The sequence below is a fragment of the Eptesicus fuscus genome, chromosome 13, assembly GCF_027574615.1.
Source record: "Eptesicus fuscus isolate TK198812 chromosome 13, DD_ASM_mEF_20220401, whole genome shotgun sequence".
In the NCBI taxonomy this organism is placed as follows: Eukaryota; Metazoa; Chordata; class Mammalia; order Chiroptera; family Vespertilionidae; genus Eptesicus; species Eptesicus fuscus.
Genome location: NC_072485.1, coordinates 84,237,638 through 84,255,587, shown reverse-complemented (window position 1 = coordinate 84,255,587; position 17,950 = coordinate 84,237,638). Strand labels below are relative to the sequence as shown.

The following is a 17,950-nucleotide window of genomic DNA, read 5'->3' as shown; positions in this document are numbered from 1 at the left end:
TTTGCCCACGTCGCCTGGAGGACACGTCCTGACCTTCGGGACGGAGGGGGGCTCACTGGCCCGAGGCAGGAGGCGGGGACCTCGAGTTGGGACCGGTCTCTGAGGCCCAGGCCTCCCCAGCCTCCCCCACACCCCGGCCCAGGACGCTGGGCTCTGGGCAGACTGTGCAGGGGGTTCGAGAGCCTGCATCCCGCTTGTCCTACGGGGGAGGGAGCTAAGTGGGGGGGATCCTGTTAGCACCACAGCCCGGGACCTGGAGGGGTGCCCCTCCCACGTCCAGACTGAGACCCCCGCAGCCCTATGGGGGGGCGGTCTCCTCTGATTCCCTTTCCGTGGATGAGGGAGCAGGGCCGGGAGGTGCGTCCTGGGGAGCCGGGCCCCCCGGCACTCCCTCCGGCCCTGCACCGGCGTGGGGCGGACACTCCAGCGGCCCTGCCTGCTGAGGCCGGCGGGGGATGAGGGCCAGGCCCAGGGGTCCTGCGGTCACGGGGCCTCGGGGGCACGGGGACCACAGCCTCTCCGACAGGGCACGTGCCCCGAACAGAGTCCCGCCCGGACTCACTCTCAGGTCCGGGCACCGGGGGGCACAGGCGCCTCCTCCGGGAAGACCCCTGGGTCCACCGGGACCCCAGCCTGTGCGCCCTCCTTGCCCACAGCGGGCACAGGACCGGCCCCCTCTCCAGGCTGGGGAGGAGCCCACCTCCCACCCTCCTCACCCCTGCCCTTGTCAGACGGAGTCAGACCCGCACTCGCAGCCTGTCCTTGGGGTGGTCCAGGGAGGGAGACGGAGGGACAGGGAGGGTCAGGGGAGGTCAGGGAGGGACAGGGGAGGTCAGGGAGGGAGATGGAGGTCAGGGGAGGTCAGGGAGGGACAGGGGAGGTCAGGGAGGGACAGGGGAGGTCAGGGAGGGACAGGGGAGGTCAGGGAGGGACAGGGGAGGTCAGGGGAGGTCAGGGAGGGACAGGGGAGGTCAGGGAGGTCAGGGGAGGTCAGGGAGGGACAGGGGAGGTCAGGGAGGTCAGGGGAGGTCATGGAGGGACAGAGAGGGACAGGGGAGGTCAGGCAGAGCTGTGGTTCGGAGCCGCAGGGCCCCCAGGTTCTGGTCTCGGCAGTGTCCTTGGGCCGTGTGGACAGACCCCCAGCCCGAACCTGAGCCCGAGGTCCCGGAGTGGCCTTGGGTGCGGGAGGGGTGCAGGGACCCGGCTGGAAGCCGGGGGAGGGGCTGGGAGAACAAACGCTCTGGGCTGCAGCTGGTGGGTTGCGGGGTGCCGGCTCTGTTTTCCGAAAACACAGATGGGCCGGGAGGGGGTGGGCTGGCGCGGGGCCGGCGGAATGTGGGCCCCGGTTCTGATGGCTCAGCAGCTGCCAGCGCACGTGGGGCCAGCCCCAAGCCCAGCTCCGGGGGCAGCGCAGGGGTCAGGCCTGGGGTCCCCCCAAGGCAAGGCTGGCGATGGGGGTCTGCGCTGAGGTACACGGGCCGACCACCCGGGCCGAAGGCGGCTGAGGACCCGAGGGTGTGGGGGGCGGAGCGGGCGCCAGCGCAGCCTGGGGGCCGCAGGGGGACGTGGGGAGGCCCCTGCCCCGTCCCCCCACTCCTGGGGACCCTGCCCGGCTGGCTGTTCCTGAGTGGCAGCCAGAAACAACAGGCCGGAGGGAGGAGGGCTGCCCCGCCTGGACCCCCGCCCCCGCCACATTCTTTCTGGAGCCGACCTCTGGCCTCCCCACACGGAGCAGGAGGCAGGGGACGGGGTGGACGTGGGAAAGCGCTAACCCCGACTCGCCGGCCCCGCCTGAGGCCTCCTGGCCTGGGGTCTCTGTCCCCAAAGGCCCCCCCCCCCCCCAGCACGTGAGCCTCGACTGGAGGCCGGGGAGGCTACATACAGAGGGGGGCAGCCGCCCTCAGCCCAGCCTCCGTTTCCCGGGCCCCGCGGGCCTGGGTTCCTGGCCGGCCTCCTGCCTCAGTTGCTCAGCGGTAACATGGGGTTGCTGGAGGAAGTCACCCCTAAGGACTTCCTGGTCCCTGATTCTGGGGGTTCTCGGAGGTCCGGCCTGGGGGTTCGGGTACTTTCCCAGGACATTGGGGACCCGGCACGCTTGTCAGCGGCTTCCCTGGAGGCCCGAGCCCCTGAGAGGCAGGGTGCGGACTTGGCTGGGGGCTGACATGGCCGCTCTGTCTCCTTCCCAAACCTGAGCCTCCTGAAGGCAGGCCAGGAGCGCCCCCGCCCCCGCCCCGGGCATGGGGGGCCCCTGTGAGAGGCGGCAGGTGGGCCGTGGACCCCAGAGAGGACTGTCCCCAGGACGGCCGCCCAGCCCGCAGGAAGCCCCGCAAAAGTGGGGCTCTGGCGCCCTCTGCTGGTCACACCTGCCAATGGCTGCTCTGGCCACCTTGCCCAATGTGACAGGTGCCCACCTCCCAAAACTTCCTGCGCTGGGGGCCTGGTCCTGCCCGAGTCCGGGGACGGACGCCCCAAGTGGGGACGCCTCGCTGGACACGGGTGCCGGCCGGGGCTCAGCCTGGGCTCTGCCAGGGCCCTTCTCCAGCCGCTCAGGCCCCTGGTTCCTGGTCCCACTCCCACTCCCGGGCGGCCCACCAGGCACTGGGCCCTCAAGGGCAGGGACCCCGCCTGGCATCCCCCGCACCGCCCTCCCGTGCCCTCGGCGCTGTTCAGGCCCGGAGAGCGGTGAGGGCGGTGAATAGTCACCGCCTACAGGAGAAGGCAAACACGGCCCAGCGGCCAGGTGCAGGGCCAGCTCACGCCTGCCAGGAGCAGGCACAATCCGGGGGGCCTGCCTGGAGGCGGCCGCACTGGCAGCCTGTCCTTGCTGTGTGTGGGCACCCGAGCCACAGACGTCCTGGCCCTGGCTGTAGTCTCCCCACTAGGAGCTCTCCCCACATGGCCCGTGGGAGGGTGGGACACGGGACAGGCGTGAGCAGAGGAGTGGGACCCGTGTTGGGTTGCGCTCCGTGAGGACCCTGGGAGACCCAGCCCTCCCATGAGGGAGCCAGGGGGCCCCCAGGGTCAGGGGGCCTCTGGGACCAGCGGCTCCTCTGCCCCCCACTCCAGGTGACATGCGGGCCTGGAGGCCTTGACCCCACTGCCAGCCCACGGGCCGGGGAGGCGGGGCCGGAGGACGCGGGAGGCCTGTCCTCCGATTCCCAGAAGGGGCGGGCACAGGCCTGGTAGATGGCAGGGCAAGGCCTGTGAGCCTGGCACCTGTGGGGCGGCTTGGGGGCTCCAGGAAGCTGGGCCCCTGGGGCTGGGAGCCCAGGGTCTAACCCCACCTCTGCCGTCAGGATCACGTCCATGCCGGGAACACGGGGACACCCCACCCCATAGTTTCAAGAACAGTCACGGGGGCCCAGGGACTGGAGCGAGGGGCCAGGTGGAGGGTCACCCCTAAGGACTTTCTGGTCTCCAATTCTGGGGGTTCTGGCAGGTCAGATTCTCACCGGGTACTTTCCCGGGAGCGGGAGGAGGGCCAGGCCAGCCCAGGCTGGGGATCGAGGACCACGGCACAGCACGACCCGGATCCTTGGAGTGACCCCTCTCCGGAGGCCCCGGGGGGCAGCCCTGAGTGACACCCGCAGCCCCGGGCCCAATGCTCCGAGTCCCGCCCGCTGGCCAGGCCCACGTGCCCTGGACCCCAAAGGGCTCCCGTCCCCCTCCTCAGAGTCCCCGGCACCCGCCGGGCCAGACAGGACACAGGCTTGGCCCCCGGCGGCCCCTTCCCAGCCCGGCTGCGCCTGCCCCGCCTGCCAGGGCTCACATACCTCAGCTCCCTCAGGACGCCCTGCCTCTCCCGGCTACTGGGGGCACCTGGCTGTTCCCATGAGCAATCCCTGGGTCCCAGCCACCGCCTCCTCCTCTTCCGGGTCCGGTGTCTGCCGGCCGCCCACCTGCCCAGCCCTGGCCCCCACTCCAGGGCGGGGCCAGCTGGGGGCCAGTGCCATCCCCTCTGGGGGTGTCCATGTGGCCGTGGGGAGGGGGCGGCCTGGGAGGGAGCCTCGGGGCGGTGGGGAGGGCTGCGGGGAGGGCTGCGGGGAGGGCGAGCGCTGGGCCCCCACCACGAGGGTCTGGTGTGGCCGGGCCTCCCCGTGCCCCACAGCCAGCGGGCCGGCCTGGGCGGGGCCTCCGGGGAGGGTGCCGATTGGCTTGGCCCAGGTGGCCGGCAGCCTGGCCAGGCCTTGGTACAGTCAGGTCACCTGCTGACCTCCCAGGCCACGGGCACCTGGCACCCTGGCATGCCCGGCAGTGGCCTGAGGGAGTGCCCAGTGGAGCCGTCCTGGGCTGCCATGGGTGCTGAGGTGGGTGAAGACCTGGACCTCGAGGGACCTGGTGGCACTTCTGGGGGTGACCGCCGGCGTGAGGCGGGGGAACGTGGCTGCACGGTGAGAGGAGAGGCGGAGGGGGGGGGGGTCCCGGCCTCATCCCGGGGCTGTGGGCTGTGGGCTGTGGGCGGGGCACACAGCCCGGTTGCCCAGCACGGGGTCCCAGGCCCCTGCCCAGCGCCCGTGGAGTCCCAGTCCGTCCCCTGACGCAGGGTGCTGCCCCTGTCCTGCGTCCCCCAGGGCCCGGGGTTCCTCCTGCCGGGCCCGGGCTGGGGTCCCTGGCCGCCTGGCCCACCCCGAGCTGGGCGGTGGGGGCGGCGAGAAAGGCCCCGTGTGGGCAGCATCTCATGCCCTCCCTGTCCCCTCTCGGCCCAGCCTCTTCCCTCCAAGGGGCCCCCTCAGGAACAGCCCCAGAAATGGGCTTCTCTGGCCCCATTCTGTTTCCCCTAAAGCCCCGGGGTCCGAGCGTTCGGGGCTGTGAGTGAAGGCTCAGCTCCCAGCCAGCCCGGCCCCCGGCTCCCGGAGACTGCCCCCCCCTTCTCTGTCCCGTCCTGAAGCAGCCGGGGCCGGGGACAGAGGGCTGCTGGAGGGGCTGGCCACCTGGGGGGACGGTACACGGTCTGCCCGGGGCACCCCGTGAGCGGGGAGGAAGCTCAGAGGGGCCAGTGCACAGAGAACAGAGAAGGGGGATGCGGGGTGCCCTGCGGCAGCCATAGCCAAGGCGGGGGCCCCTGTGCCCTGCCACGCCCCCTGCTTCCCCCCCCCCCCCCCCCACGGCACAGACCACACACGCAAGGCTGGTTCAGGGGTTTATTGGGTCTTGGGGGCGGGGAGCGGCCAGGCTCAGGGGTGGTGGGCGCGGGGAGCGGCCGGGCTCGGGGTGGCGGGCGGCGGCCTAGTTGCAGTAGTTCTCCAGCTGGTAGAGCGAGCAGATGCTGGTACAGCACTGATCCACGATGCCACGCTTCTGCGGGGGCCCCTCCAGGGCCAGGGCCTGCAGGCCGCCCGCACCCATCTCCACCTCCCCGCCTGCCAGGAGGAGAGACAGGGACCCGGCGTCAGGGCCGCCCGGGGACCCCCCCCCGCCCCCCCCCAGCAGCCCTGGGGAGAGCGGCACCTGCTGCCCGGGGGTCCCTGGGGTGGTCCCAGGGCAGGGCCATGGGGGAGCCTGAACCGGGGCCCCTGGAGCCTGTCACGGGCCTGCCCCCCACTCCCAACCCCACACAGCCGGCCCCGCTCCCGGGCCCCACAGGCATTCGGGCAGGAGAGGGGGGCACCCCCATTGCCAGGACCTGACCCCGAGATGACACTGCCCGGCGGCTGCCGTCAGAGGCAGAGGGAGCAGGCGGGTGATGTCTGAGGGGGGATGGACGGCAGAGAGGGGACAGGCCCGCCCTCGGGTGTCACCCACTCTCTGGCCCTGGAGCCGACACTGGCCAGGGAGCTGGTCCCTTTAGGGTGTGACGGAGGCACGACCTTCCCTTTCTAACTCCCGCCGGCTTCCCGGGCCAGCACGGAGCAGGGGTGGGGTGGGGTTGGGGTGAGCAGGGTGGCAGGGCACAGGGGTGGCTCACCCTGCAGGTCGGGGTGGGGGTGAGGGGGTGAGCGGGGGGCAGGGCACGGGGGTGGCTCACCCTGCAGGTCGGGGTGGGGGTGAGGGGGTGAGCGGGGGGCAGGGCACAGGGGTGGCTCACCCTGCAGGTCGGGGTGGGGGTGAGGGGGTGAGCGGGGGGCAGGGCACAGGGGTGGCTCACCCTGCAGGTCGGGTTGGGGGTGAGGGGGTGAGCGGGGGGCAGGGCACAGGGGGTGGCTCACCCTGCAGGTCGGGGTGGGGGTGAGGGGGTGAGCGGGGGGCAGGGCACGGGGGGGCTCACCCTGCAGCTCGGGGTGGGGGTGAGGGGGTGAGCGGGGGGCAGGGCACGGGGGGGCTCACCCTGCAGCTCGGGCAGCTCCCGGCGGTCCTTGGGGGTGTAGAAGAAGCCTCGCTCCCCACACACCAGGTACAGCGCCTCCACCAGGTGGGAGCCGCACAGGTGCTGGTTGACGAAGGCCTGGGCGGGGGCGGGCGCCCAGAGGGCCAGCAGGGCGAGCAGGGGCAGGAGGCGCGTCCACGGGGCCATGGCCGGGCGTCGAGGACTGGGGACGGGTGGGGTGGATGCCAGTGAGGGGCCCGTGCCCTGTGGGGACCCCTACCCCGTGCTCACCCTCCAGTGCTCTGAGGGACGAGCCCCCGCCCCGGACAGCCCCCTCCCGGGCGGCGCAGAGTCCCCGACCCACCTGCTGGCTGACGGCCGTGGGTGCAGCGGGTCCGGGGGGCTGGGGGCTGCTGGGCCCGGCCTGCTTTATAGCCCCACCTGCCCGGCCGCGGGCGCCCCGGGGGGTGAGGGGGTGGCAGATGGCCCGGGGCTGAGGCTGCACTTTCCGGACCATTTGCCCCGAGCGGGGATGCTGGGTGAGCAGGAACCGCCTAGGGCGTCAGCACCTCTGAGGCCGCGGGGTCATTAGGACCTTAACGAGGGGCCTGATGGGCTGCTGTCCCCGCAGCGGAGGCCGCTGCCTCCCCGCCTCCCCGGGCGCCGGGCCGTTTCCACATCAGTCCAGGGGGCACGGGGGGGGGGGCACGGGGGGGAAGGGGGGGCTCTTCCTGCCCAGCCCTGAGCCCGCACCTCTGGTCTGCCCTCCAGGCCCTGGGTGGTCCGGCCGCAGGGCTGGGACGGTGAGGGACATCTCTGCTCCGTGCCCACCCTGCCCCGCACAGCAGCGCCCCTGCGGGGAGGGCTGACCGTGGGGACCAGCAGCCCAAGCCCTCAGGCTGGCCCCGTCTCTCAGCTTCACGGGGGGCGGGGGGCTGGGGGGCAGCTCCCATCTGGGTTCCGGCCCCAGGACTCCATGGTGTGGCCCAGCCACGTCCCCTCTCGGCTCCCATCTCTTCCTGGATCCCCTGCCCGTCCCCCACACTGACCCCTTTTAGGCCCGGCCCACACCCCATCGTCCCCTCGACGGTCCCACGGGCCGACCTCCTGTGGTGCCCCAGCCCCCTGACCCCACCCCACCTGCTGCCTCTAACCCTCTCTTGGCACCAGGGTCTCGGGGCCCTTCGCCGAGGAAGGAGGGAGCCCACCTTCCAGGACATCTCTGTGCCCACAGCCCCTCCAGGGCCAGGGGAGACGGGGCTTCTGTGAACGGGTGTGCAGGGCAGAGGCTGGACGGGAGGACCAGGTGGAGGGCAGAGCCCAGGGATCAGTTAGGCCGGAGGGAGAGAGGCCGGTCACCAACTCTTCCCAGGAGTCTCTGGGGCTCATAGCTGTCAGAACGGCCCTGGCTGGGCCTCCCGGGCTGGAGTGAGGCAGGTGGGGTTCTGGGTAGGTGGGTGCTGGGCAGGTGGGTGCTGGGCAGGTGGGGTGTTGGGAGGCAGGGTGCTGGGCAGGCAGGGTGCTGGGAGGCGGGTGCTGGGCAGGTGGGGTTCTGGGTAGGTGGGTGCTGGGCAGGTGGGTGCTGGGCAGGTGGGGTGTTGGGAGGCAGGGTGCTGGGCAGGCAGGGTGCTGGGGACACAGCTGATGGAAGGACAGGCTCTGTGAGGGCCGGGGAAGGAGGCTTTGCAGTAGGGACTTGACGGACAAGGAGTTTGCCAGGACTGACAGCCTGAGTTTAGAGCCGGCCCTCGGTGTTGCCAGGCACTGGGGATGTGAGGGCCTGGGAGTTGGGCAGGAAGTCCCCTCAGGGGAGGGGATGGAGCCCCGAGGAGCCGGGCTCTAGAGAGCGGGCCGTGCCCAGACCCCTCGGTGAGCGTGGGGGCGTCTGACAGAGCCCACAACCCGGCTCCCCACCCGCCTTGCTGGGGAGACCAAGGCCAGAGAGGCCACCTGGGAACCAGCTCAGATTTGGGGAGCACCCCAGGTCCTGCTCTGGGTGGGGCGGGTGCAGGGGTCAGAGGCAGCCATGCCCACCTGCTCTCCCAGGCTGGCCCCCAGAACCCCATCCTCCTCCATGTGGATCTTAGAGACCACCCACCCCCCCCAATCGGCACAGCTGTGACCCTCCAACCGCCAGCCCCAGGCGGGGCTCCCCTGGGCAGGCAGCTCAACCAGGACCCCCTGGGTCCTCTGGAGCCGCTATGGGCTCAGGCTGAGGGGGCCTGGGGGAGCCTCGTGCTGGCCTGGGCTTCTCTGGAGGCCTCCCAGGAGGAGGCGGGAGGAAGGCCTCTGAGCGAGGCTGAGGGGTGCAGCTGGGCCTGGGGGACACAGACTCAGACACAGGCTGGCACAGGGTTCTTTCTTTTATTCGGGTTGTGAATGGGCAGCACAGCGTGGGGGGCGCACAGCATGGGGGGCGCACAGCATGGCGGGCAGCCAGTCAGGACAAGGACATCACAGGCAGAGCTGGGAGGCACAGTGGGGGCTGGCGAGGTGCCCTGGGGCAGGCAGGGTCTCTGGCGAGCTCACAGGGGCAGGGGCAGGGGCAGGGGCAGGGGCAGGGGCAGGGGCAGGGGCCGGGGAGGCTGGGGAGGCCAGAAGGGTCGGGAGACCCCAAGACCAGCCCGCCAGGGCGCACAGCGTGGCGCCTGCTGCACTTAGCTGATGGCACTGAGCGCGTGGGCGAGGGCGTGCATCTCCTCCTGGATGCCCTCCAGGGAGCTGCGGATGGCCCGCGGGCTGTCCAGCACGTCGATGGCCTGCGTGTACGGGTCAAACTTCACGGAGAAGGGACGCTGGATGCGGGAGGCGTAGCTCCTGGGGATGGGCCGGCAGGCGCCCTCAGTCTCCCGGTGGGGACTCGGGGCCCCGGGGGGATACGGAGGAGCTGGGGCAGCGTGGGCCGGTCTAGGGCCTCCAGGACACCCGTCCCTCCCTGCTGCTCCTCAAGGCCCAGCTCAGCCAGTCCTCCTCCTCCAGAGAGCCTTCCCGGACTACACCCTGGAGCATCCCAGTGATGTCTGTCCTTAAGCTTGTGTGTGGGATCCAACCCTCCCTTCTCCGGGCACACAGCTCCCGGGCCTCAGTTTCTCCCGAGGCAGCAGAGCCCGGCCCGTTCCCAGGATAAAGAAGTGTGTGGGCAGCCCCAGCCCCAGGCCACGGGGCTCCTTGCTCCCTCCAGGCCCCCCAGGCCCCCCAGCCCTGGTGTGCACCCTCCTCATGGCCCCGGCCGCTCAGAGGGCAGAGCTGGGGGGCATCTGCACCTCCTCTTACAAAATCAGACTCCGCCTCCCAGGAGCCTGGCCCTGACCCGGCCTTGATGGGTGGGGGGGCGGGGGGCCAGCCTCAGGTCTCCCACTCCCCAGACTTTTGGGGGTGCTGCTGTGGGAGGGGTGTTGTCACAGAGGTGGTCACAGTTTTCCCCTCTGTGAAATGGGTTCGCAGGCCGAGCCTGCCACTGGCTCACCCGTCTGGGGGCTCCGGGAGCCGGCCCACCTGAGCTTGTCCTTGGCGTCGCTGAAGCTCTCGGACACGAAGTAGACAGACTGGTAGGTCTGGTCCTGGTAGGGCTGCAGGGCGGCCGCATCGGGGTCGAAGGCCCGGATCTCCGGCTCCTCCGAGAGGGCGTGCTGGGGGAGGCCACAGTCACAGGACCCGGTGCCCGGCCCCTGGGAACTGACCCTGGGTGACCGCCTCCCCCCCCCCGGGGTTCCTGCCAAGGCCTGGGCCCCCGTGGGCAGGACAGGCAGGGACACACGTTCTCGGCGTTCCTGGGAGGTCTCCATCCCGGAGGCTGGGCCGAGGCTGCCCTCCCGCTGGGACCCCGACTCTGCGCCTGCCCCAGGGGAGGGCTCACCAGGAGCTCCCCGTAGGAGGACAGCAGCCCAGCGCCGTACGCCTTCACCTCTCCGTTCTGCTTGCACAGCCCAAACTCCACAGTGAACCAGTACAGCTGCGGGGACCGTGTGGTCAGCGAGACAGCCCCCCACTGCCCGCCCTGGACACCCCACCCACCAGGCAGGTCAGGGCGGCCCCCGTGTGAGGGTGATGCTCCTGGGGCAGAAACAGAGACCTCAGTCCAGACAGAGGCCCTGCCTGCACCCAGGGGTCCTGAGCCCACGCCCTGGCCCAGCAGGGGAAGGGACCCACCGTGGACAGCTTCTCGATCTCCTCGTCCGAAGCTCCCAAGGACGCCAGGCCGATGTCCTGTGGAGGGGGCAGGAGGCTGACCGGGGCCCTGGGGGGGAGGGGTGGCAGCCCCACAGGGGGCCCTGGACTCTGGAAAAACCAAGGTCGCAGGACGGCTGCCTGCTGTTCCCGAGAGAGCCAGCAGGTGGCAGCACAGGCCACGGGAATCGCCCCAGCTGGTCCCCGGCTCCCTGACCCAGGCGGCCTCTTGGCAAAGGGAATGTCTTAGTTGGTATCAGGTGGTCCTCCCGGCTGGGTCAGAGCCCACCCGCCCCTCCGTGTGAGGATGACACAGTCTCCCTGTCGGCTCCTGCGCCCAAGCGGCCCCCAGCCCTAGGCCTGCCCCTCCGCTGACCCCGGTCCTGGCCGAGCTGCAGGCGCACCTGGGAGAACTGGGCGAAGGTCCGGTCGGCCAGCATGGGCACGTGCCCCAGCAGCTCGTGGCAGCAGTCCCTGGGGGCAGAGAGGCGGTGGGTGGGGCCTGGGGCTGCCTCCCCCGTGGAGGCGGGCTCCCCCGGCCCCTGGGGACGGACACTCACGGCTCAGGCGAGTGCATGGGCGAGGACGCGTGCCGGATGTACTGGGTGCACTGGAACACGCGGAAAGCCAGGCTGGCCAGGAAGTCCCGGGCGGACAGCAGGCCGGCCACGGGCCGCAGCTGGAAGCCGGTCCGCTCTGCAAGGCCACGCGGGCGGTCAGGGTGGGGGCCGTGGGGCTGGTGGTTCTAGGCCCTCCCGCTGCACCCAGGCCCTCTCCCCAACTTCACCAAACCCCCAGGCCCTCCCCACAGCCCCCCGGCCCTCCCCACAGCCCCCCAGGCCCTCTCCACTGAACCCCCCAGGCCCTCCCCACAGCCCCCCTGGCCCTCCCCACAGCCCCCCTGGCCCTCCCCACAGCCCCCCAGGCCCTCCCCACAGCCCCCCTGGCCCTCCCCACTGCACCCCAGGCCCTCTCCACCGAACCCCCAGGCCCTCCCCACAGCCCCCCCGGCCCTCCCCACAGCCCCCCAGGCCCTCTCCACTGAACCCCCCAGGCCCTCCCCACCGCCCCCCGGTCCTCCCACTGCACCCCCAGGCCCTCTCCACTGAACACCCCCGGGCCCTCCCCGCAGCCCTCCTTCCCTTCCCGCCCTCCCTCTGCAGCCTCCCCTCCAGTCCTGCCCTCCCTCTGCACCCTCCCCCTCTCATCAGCGCAGCCTCCCCGCCCACAGCGCACCCTTCAGGAAGCGGGAGACGGCCTCCAGCTGCGGGATGCTGTCCTCCTGGTACCCACAGAAGCGCTCCAGCAGCTCGAAGGCCTCCAGGTGCTCGCGGCAGGCGTGCGTGGCATACAGGCCCTTGAGGGTGGTGTACACCGCCTTCCTGCAGGCGGGCAGCCGGCGGGCGGGTGGGCGGGGACTCAGGCCTGGCCCGGCGCCCCTGGTCCCTACACTGAGTGGCCCCCACTGGCCTCTCCTCGCTCCTTGGGGAGCCATCACCCCCGGTTTGGGAGGCTCCATGGAGGGGGTTGGGCAGCCCTCTGCTCCCCCTCAGGCCACCTCCCCATTAGGCCGCCATGGGGGTCTCGGCAGCCCCTCCACTGGCCCGGGTCTGCCCTGCTGGAGGCCACTGCCCTGGGCCCGGGACGCCCTGCTGGAGGCCACTGCCCTGGGCCCGGACTCGGGGGCAGCCCCAGTCCCTCCCTGCCCCTGCCCCTGCCCCTGCCCAGCCCCTGCCCCTGCCCCTTCCCCTGCCCCTGCCCAGCCCCAGCCCCAGTCCCTCCCTGCCCCTGCCCAGCCCTGTGGGGTCTCACCAGGTGGCGATCTCCTCGGCCGTGTACTCCACATGGGGAATAGGGTCACCGCTGTGAGGGATTGGCAGTGGGTCAGGGACCCTCGTGGACAGGGGAGGGGGATGGGAAGGGCTGGGGCTGATGCCTGGCCGGCTCTGTGGCCTCTGCTCTGTGCCTCGGTGGGCTTGGCTGTGACTTGGGGACCCCAGGGGCAGTGGGGGAGGTGGTGGTGACCAGGACGCCCCTCCCCCCGGCCCCAGCAGGTCTAGGGTGGTCTGTGGGGTGGGATGGCCCTGTGGGGTGGGATGGCCCTGTGGGTGGATGGGCCCTGTGGGGTGGGATGGCCCTGTGGGGTGGGATGGCCCTGTGGGTGGATGGGCCCTGTGGGGTGGGATGGCCCTGTGGGTGGGATGGCCCTGTGGGTGGGATCGGGAGGGGGGCGGGCGGGGGGCAGGCGGCGTCTCACTGGCGGTACTGGAAGGCGATGTCGGCGATCAGCCTCCTGCGCTGGCGGTACTCCTGGTCCGAGAAGCCCTGGCGGCAGAGGGGCCCCTCAGGAAGCGCCCCGGCCCTGCCCACGCCCAGGGGGTGCCCGGGGGCCACACCTGCTCGGAGCCGGACACCCCCCAGGGTCAGCCCGGGGTCCCGCCCACCACCCCGGCCACGAGTGCAGGGGACACGGCCGGGCCCACGGGCCTGGAGGCACCGCTCACCGGATGGTCCAGGTCCAGGTCAGGGTCAAACTTGGTGACCAGGTGGTGGCACTTGTCCAGCTCAGACACTTTCCTCGGGAACCACAGGACTTCACAGCGACGGGCGGGCGGGCGGACGGGCGGACGGAAGGAGGGGCCGTGAGCCTTGGGCCGTGGGGGAGCGTGGCCCTGCCCCGGCAGCCGGGGAACGGGGCCAGAGCAGGCAGGGAGCGAGTCCCCCGGCCGCACCCCCTCGTCACGTCAGGGTTCCCCTTGGGGAGCCCTGCACCCCCGTGCTCGGGGTCACGGGTTGCTCTCGGGGCAGAGGACTGGCCTCACCTCTGCTCTCCCCGGGGCCGCGCACGTCCTCCGCCACCCGGCGCACGGAGCTGAGCAGATGGGGCAGGTCGGCGCTGGGCACCTCGCAGCGCACGAAGTACTCCAGGTGGGGGGCGCCCCCCCGCGGCCTCTGGGCTGGCCGCGTCTCCAGGTGCAGGATTTGGGCTTCGAAGGTCTGAGGGAGCCGGAGCAGGGGGGCGGGAGGGAGAGATGGAGCGAGAGCTGAGGGGGCGAGGGGGGAAGGCCTGGGTCCGCCCGCCCTGCCCGGACCGTGGACCCTTGCGCAGCCCCGGGGCAGGGCCTGTGGGGGGAAACGGGGCAATGCCGTCGCCACGGTGCCCTCACCCCGCTTCCTGGGTGCACCCGCGGTGTTCCCTGGCTCAACCTGACTGCAAGCCCACGAGGGTGTTTGGGGCCCCCTAGAACCACCCCCATCCCCAGGGAGGCAGGGCGGGCGTGACGGCCCCGTAATGGAGGCCCCGCCTACTGGGGTTCACCCGCCCTGGAGCCCACGGCCGTGCCTCCTCCGCTGCTGCCAGAAGGTCCCGCCTCCTGATGGCTACGTGACACTCAGCCCGGGGCTGCCGGAGGGTCTGCTCCCGCCAGCCCCTGTTGCCCGGCAACCATGGCGCTGGGTCTCCAGGGCCCTCCGGCCACAGAGCCATCTCGGGAGCCGGACGGCGGTCTGGCCGTAATGTCATTTGGGAGCCTGTGCCGGGGGCCAGTCTCCTGCCCGCCCGGCCTGGTGTGGCCAGAGCGGCCGACGCAGCCGGCTGCCACATCAGCCATCGGGGGCAGGCGGGGGGACCCTGCCCCCCAACTGCTGCTGGGAGCCACGTCCACTCGTCCACACGTGCAGGGTGGCGGGCAGGGCCGGGCGGCCTCGTGGGGTCCCCAAGAACCTGAGGTGTGATGGGGGCTGTGGGGTCCCCCAAAGCTCCTCGTACCCTCTGCCCTTCGTGGCCTGGGCAGCGCCCGAGTCCCGCTCACACCGGCCCCCAGGTGCCCACGTGGCCCCCGCCGCCCTCACCTCAAAGGCCTTCAGGGCGCGGGAGAGCGGGGCGGTCTTGGCCCCACGCAGGGTGAAGAGCAGGCTGAGCAGGGCCTTCCCGTCTCGCTCCACGCACGCGCCGGCCCCCAGCGGCTCCGCGGGCTCCGAGGCGGCCGCAGCCTCCGCCTTCTCCCGCTCCTTGCGTGCATCCTCGATGAGGCTCTGCCTCCGGCCGATAAAGCGCGGGGACTGCGGACAGGCAGGCCGGCTGCGGGTGAGCGCCTGCTGGGTGCTCCCGGGACCCACTGCCGGCAGGACCTCAGCCGTCCCCTGGCGTGGGGGGCGGGGGGGTGGGGGCCACGGCGCCGAGATGCCGCGTCGCTGTCCCTAGGCCCGGCCCTAACTGGATTAGGTGGCAGGAAGGAGCGACTCGGCTGCTGCCCTCGGCCCCCAGATGGACGGCGGCCAGAGCCTGGGGCAGGGAGGGGCAGCCGGCAGGGTGTCTGCCGGGCGGGGAGCGGCCCCGACCCCTCCACGCGCCCCCACGGCCTCTCCTGTGAGTGACCTTTGCTCCTGGTCCCTCCCAGCCCGTGTGCAGCACAGGGACACCTGGCCACACGTCCCCTCCATCCGGACACGGGTGCCCCTGGGCCAGCGTGTCCGATGCCCCCCTGAGCTCCAGGCCTGCACGGAGGAGGAGCTGGTGGGGGGCTCACCCCTGGAGCTGAACTTCCAAGTAGGTGCGGGTGCCCTCGGGTCTGGAGCAGGGGGAGGGGCAGGGCTCCCCTCTCCGGGTCCCCACATGACCTCAGGGTGTGGACAGAGCCAGGGCCCTGGCCTCCACGGGGCACTCTCCCCGCGACCCCCGAGGAGGCGCCGACGCGTGAAATCTCTGGAACGCAAACCACGGTGTCACTCAAGGTCTAAAACCAAAGCCATTTTAAATGTCGGGGCTGGCCACTCCGGGGTGTCCCTGAGGACGAACCGCAGGCCCCTCTTCCGGGCCGACCAGTCCCCCCCTCCCTCGTCTCACAGAGGGGCCAGCCGAGGGGGCTGCCCGGCACAAACTCCCTTGAACCCGGGGCTCCCAAGTAGCAATGGTTTGGGGACGGTCCCAGGGCTGCTGGGCAGGGGCTGTGGGACACGGTGGACGGGCGATGATGGTGGGATTCTCCCCAGAATCCAGATCACCCCGTGGCTCAGACTGCCATCCCCAGGGGCTGCACCCCCGTGTGCCCAGCACCCCCCGCCGTGAGCTGTGCCGGGCCTGGGACACCCTCGCACACATGCTGACCCACCCACCCAGCCTCAAACACGCAGGCACGGGTCGCCCCGAGGCCGGGACACCACGCCAAGCCTGGGTCCGAGCCCGGGGACACCCAGGGTTCTGGCCCATGTCGGCCAGCGGGCACCCGCCGGGCCCCTTACCATGATGGCCTCGGCCTGCTTGGCGTCCAGCTCCGAGACGGCCCGGCGGAAGCCCTTGGCCTGGGGCGCGGCGGCGCTGGGGGTGGGCATGGCACCGCGAGGTTCGGGGCTCTCTCCACAGCCCTCGGCCAGGCCAGGCGGCCTCTTATAGGCTGAGCTGACGTCAGAGTCCCCCCGGGTCCCCCACCTCCCACCTCCCTCACATCCCTCTCCCGCCTGCTGCCGCCTGAGGGAGGCGGAGAGAGGGCTCTGTCCCATTAAATCTAATTGCCTCCGCTGTCACCCACCCCACAGGCGGCCTAGCGGCTCTGAATCATCCCCGCTCCTGCGGGCGCTCCGTGGGCTGGGGACCGCCGAGTCCCCTTTGCCCCACCAGGCAGGTGGCTGGCGGGGATCAGGGAGGCGAGACGCAGGCACCCACTGGGGCTCGCTGCCCGGACACCAGGCGGAGACCCGCCTTGGGGGTCGGAGGAGAGCCTGTCTTTCTAGATGGTTCTTCCCTTCACCACCTCCCCACAGGGCCCCGCAGTGCATCGCCCCTGGGTGCCTGCCACAGGGAGGGTGTGGACGGTGAATTCGGGGACCCGCCGACCAGCCGCTCCCCGCAGAGGGGTGGTCCCGGTGAGCGGCCACTGGAGGTGGGCCTCTGTCGGCAGCCCAGGGGGACCCCAGGGCGACAAGTGGGCGCAGCAGGAGCCCGAGGCCTGCCTGCAGCCCCACCCCCGCAGGTCCACCCGGCTGGGCACCTCCCCGGCACCTCCCAAACCTCAGGGGCCGCCCACTCTCCATCGCAGCCCCTCTCCCCCCGGGCCTGCCCCGAGGTGCTGCGCGCACAGCGTCTCCGTCTCCACGGCCCTGTGGCTCCCCATCCCGGGGCCTCCTCCGTCCCAGGCGCCCCGGGAAGCAGCTGAGTGCTCGGCCGGCGCAAAGGGGAGCACCTCCCACACCTGCTCCTGCTGAGCCCCTTCACCGGGCGCCCACGTCCTCCGGGGCTCGGGAGCCCATGACGCCCGGTCCGTGCCCTTTCCTCCTGGTGGGCTCCTACGCACCCCACAGAACCCAGCTCTCTTACACCCGCTGTGAACCCCCCACCTCTGCTCGGCTCCCGGCGTTCCCGCCTCGGCAAACGCCCTGAGGGCAGGAGCCCCACCAGCGCGGCTCACAGCTGCCCAGACCCCGGCGCGGAGGGGGGTTCCAGGCCCCCCACGTGAGCGGACGGGGTCTGGCGGCCTCCGCTGCCCAGGCCACAGCCTACCCACCTGAGCCCCGTGTCCCTGGCAGCCCGGGGACCCCGAGGCTTTCGTGTGCCCCCTCCAGGAGGGCTGCAGGGGACCCCTGGTGACGTGGGGCCAGCCCCACCTGTTTGCTCAGTGGGGGTGCAGGGCCGGGGCGACGGATCCGCTAAGGGTGCAGGGGAAGGGCAGGCCTCTGCCGCTGTGGACTTAACCTTTCGGCAAATGTCTGCTGCCAACACAAATATTGTCTCTTATTCCTGTCTACCTGAGCCGGCGTGCAGCTGGGCCGGGGCGACGCTTTTCCATTCTCCCCTGGGCCCGGTGACCCCGGCCAGGGCGGAGGGCCAGGACCTCAGCCGCCCGGCCCGGGGGCACCGTCCCCTCGTCCCCTCCGCGGTGTGCCCCTCCGTCCGTGCCCCCGGGGGTCCCGGGGAGCCTTTCCCACACCCCCAGGCGCTCACTCGGAGGCGCTCCCCGGTCCTCCGGCTCTGCCCCGGGCGGTTCACCCCCAGCCTCTCCCCTGGGTCCCCTCTTGTCTCCCCTTCCCGCCCTCAGGGCCTCCTCCGTCCCAGGCGCCCTCACATCAGCATTCACAGCCTTCACAGGAAAAGCTCTGTGGGAACGGGAGCCACAAATTCCCTGAAAGACGGGCAAATGTGTGGCTACCGATGGACGTTACTGTGAACAAAGCACGTTGGATGTTTCTCTTGAAATAATCGTGTTTTATTTTATTACAAAATCCGCATTATTGTGGTTAATAATGCGGATTCATTATTAACTGGCTAATAGTGAGGATTAACCGTTAGCCGGTTAATAATGCAGATTAACTGTTAACCGGTTAATAATTCGGGTTAATTATTAACCGGTTAAAAATGCAGATTAACTATTAACCGGTTAAAAATATGGGTTAATCATCAACCGGTTAAAATTTTGGATTAATCATTAACCGGTTAATAATGTGGATTAATCTTCAACCAGTTAATAATGCGGATTTTGTAATCAAAGAAAACACGATAATTTCAAGAGAAAATCGAAAGTTCTTTATTCAAAGTGATGTCCATCG

General features: G+C 71.0%; 2 protein-coding genes across 2 annotated transcripts; both read right to left on the bottom strand.

Annotated features, from left to right (window-relative positions):
• Window positions 1–5,226: 5,226 nt before the first annotated feature.
• On the bottom strand, window positions 5,227–6,451 carry INS (insulin). The gene is made up of 2 exons (XM_008160271.3): window positions 6,265–6,451; window positions 5,227–5,360 (listed from the first exon to the last, which is right to left on the bottom strand). Exons 1-2 carry the CDS (start codon window positions 6,449–6,451, stop codon window positions 5,227–5,229), a joined length of 321 nt encoding a protein of 106 aa, XP_008158493.2.
• A 2,450-nt stretch (window positions 6,452–8,901) lies between these two features.
• On the bottom strand, window positions 8,902–15,742 carry TH (tyrosine hydroxylase). The gene is made up of 13 exons (XM_054725850.1): window positions 15,653–15,742; window positions 14,264–14,473; window positions 13,234–13,408; window positions 12,916–13,004; window positions 12,669–12,736; window positions 12,224–12,274; window positions 11,648–11,793; window positions 10,972–11,107; window positions 10,816–10,885; window positions 10,394–10,450; window positions 10,101–10,196; window positions 9,740–9,873; window positions 8,902–9,061 (listed from the first exon to the last, which is right to left on the bottom strand). The coding sequence occupies exons 1-13, from the start codon at window positions 15,740–15,742 to the stop codon at window positions 8,902–8,904; spliced, it is 1,482 nt and encodes a 493-aa protein (XP_054581825.1).
• Between the last annotated feature and the right edge of the window lie 2,208 nt (window positions 15,743–17,950).